General features: G+C 38.5%; 1 protein-coding gene across 1 annotated transcript; it reads left to right on the top strand.

Annotated features, from left to right (window-relative positions):
* Positions 1 to 848: 848 nt before the first annotated feature.
* Positions 849 to 1,793, top strand: LOC103211829 (olfactory receptor 4S2-like). Its single transcript, XM_007957810.2, has one exon. The coding sequence runs from the start codon at positions 861 to 863 to the stop codon at positions 1,791 to 1,793; it is 933 nt and encodes a 310-aa protein (XP_007956001.1). The 5' UTR covers positions 849 to 860.

Below are 1,793 nucleotides of genomic sequence, written 5' to 3'. Positions count from 1 at the left end.
AATTCAGTGACATTGACTACATTCTTTGAGTTGTACAATCATTTTCACCCTCCTTTCTGGAGTGGTTTCTCTCCTATTAGTACCAACTCACTGTCACCTAAGATTCCTATTTAGTCTTTTGAGTTGTTGTTGTCAATTTGATCCTATAATTTTAAAAATAAACATTTTCGTCAAGAGAGATATTTTATACTTTCACTGCCGTGGAGTCGGATCTGACTCATAGCAACCTCTCCTTGGGTTTCCGAGGCAGTCTTACTATGGAAGTAGCTTGCCCAACCTTCCTTCTGAGGAGTGGATGGTGGGTTTGAACTGCTAGCCTTTTAATTAGCAGTCAAATGCCTTAGGCCATTTAACAGTTGATTTTTTGAAAATAGATTGCCACGGCTTTCTTCCAAGGTGCTTCTGAGTGGACTTGAATCTCCAAACTTTGGTTAGCAGCTAAATACATTAACTGTTTGCATCACCAAGAGTGCACAAACACAGGAGTTTCAAAATCAGGTTTCATGCTTATACAGAATAAGAACTAAGCAAGTGTTTAAAATCAAATGAATAAATCTTAAAAAATTTCAAGAGAGATGGAATTTTGTTGTTGTTGTTGTTGTTGTTGTTGAGTGACTTAGGGCATTTGTTTGATCTCTCTAGACTTTGTTTCCTCATCTGAATGAATAGACTGTTGTATGAATGATGATGGCCAAAATATATACACTTCAATTTTTCTGATTATGCATGCCAAATAGTACTAAATATCTATTTTCCATGATTATCATTTTCTTTTTCAACAATAGAAATAATGATACTGGTTCTTTTTATTTTTTACAGAAAATTTATCTCTTGGCAATGGGGCATCTTGGACTAATTCCATGGAAAACATAAACAATGTGACTATGTTTATTTTCTTGGGTCTTTCTCAGAACCCAGAGGTGGAAGAAGTTTGTTTTGTGGTGTTTTCATTCTTCTACACGGCTAGTCTTCTGGGAAACCTTCTCATCATGCTGACAGTGCATATGGGCAATCTTTTCAGGACGCCTATGTATTTCTTTCTCAACTATTTATCTTTGGTGAACATCTGCTACTCTTTAGTGATAGCTCCAAAGATGATTGTTGACCTTTTAGCTAAGACAAAACCTATCTCTTATTTAGGGTGTGTGTTGCAACTTTTTGGGTCACATTTCTTTGGTTCCACTGAAATTTTCATCCTTGTCATAATGGCTTATGATCGGTATGTGGCCATTTGTAAACGTCTACACTATACAACCATCATGGACCAGACCAAATGCAATAAAATAATGCTGGGGTCCTGGGTAAGTGGGTTATTGCACGCTGTTATCCAGATGTCTTTGGTGGTCCAGCTCCCCTTTTGTGGACCCAATGAAGTTGATCACTACTTTTGTGATGTCCACCCTTTGCTGAAGCTGGCCTGCACAGACACATATGTTGCTGGTGTTGTTGACACAGCCAACAGTGGGACTGTCACCCTAGGGGGCTTTGTTATCTTGTTAATCTCCTACACTGTCATCTTGGTGTCTCTGAGAAAACAGTCAGCAGAAGGCAGGCGCAAAGCTCTTTCCACTTGTGGCTCTCACGTTGCTGTGGTTGTTATCTTCTTTGGTCCTTGTGTCTTTATGTTCATGCACCCTGATGTCACCTTTGCTGCGGATAAAATGGTAGCTGTATTTTACACCATTATCACCCCCATGTTAAATCCCTTGATTTATACACTGAGAAATGCAGAAGTAAAAAATGCAATGAAGAAACTGTGGGGTAGGAGGCTAATGACAAATAGTTTAAAGTAA

This window comes from Orycteropus afer, unplaced genomic scaffold (assembly GCF_000298275.1).
Source record: "Orycteropus afer afer isolate SDZICR_OR568_19922 unplaced genomic scaffold, OryAfe1.0 scaffold00799, whole genome shotgun sequence".
Taxonomy (NCBI): Eukaryota; Metazoa; Chordata; class Mammalia; order Tubulidentata; family Orycteropodidae; genus Orycteropus; species Orycteropus afer.
Note: the sequence above shows the minus strand (reverse complement) of the source record. Positions and strands in the feature narration are given on the sequence as shown.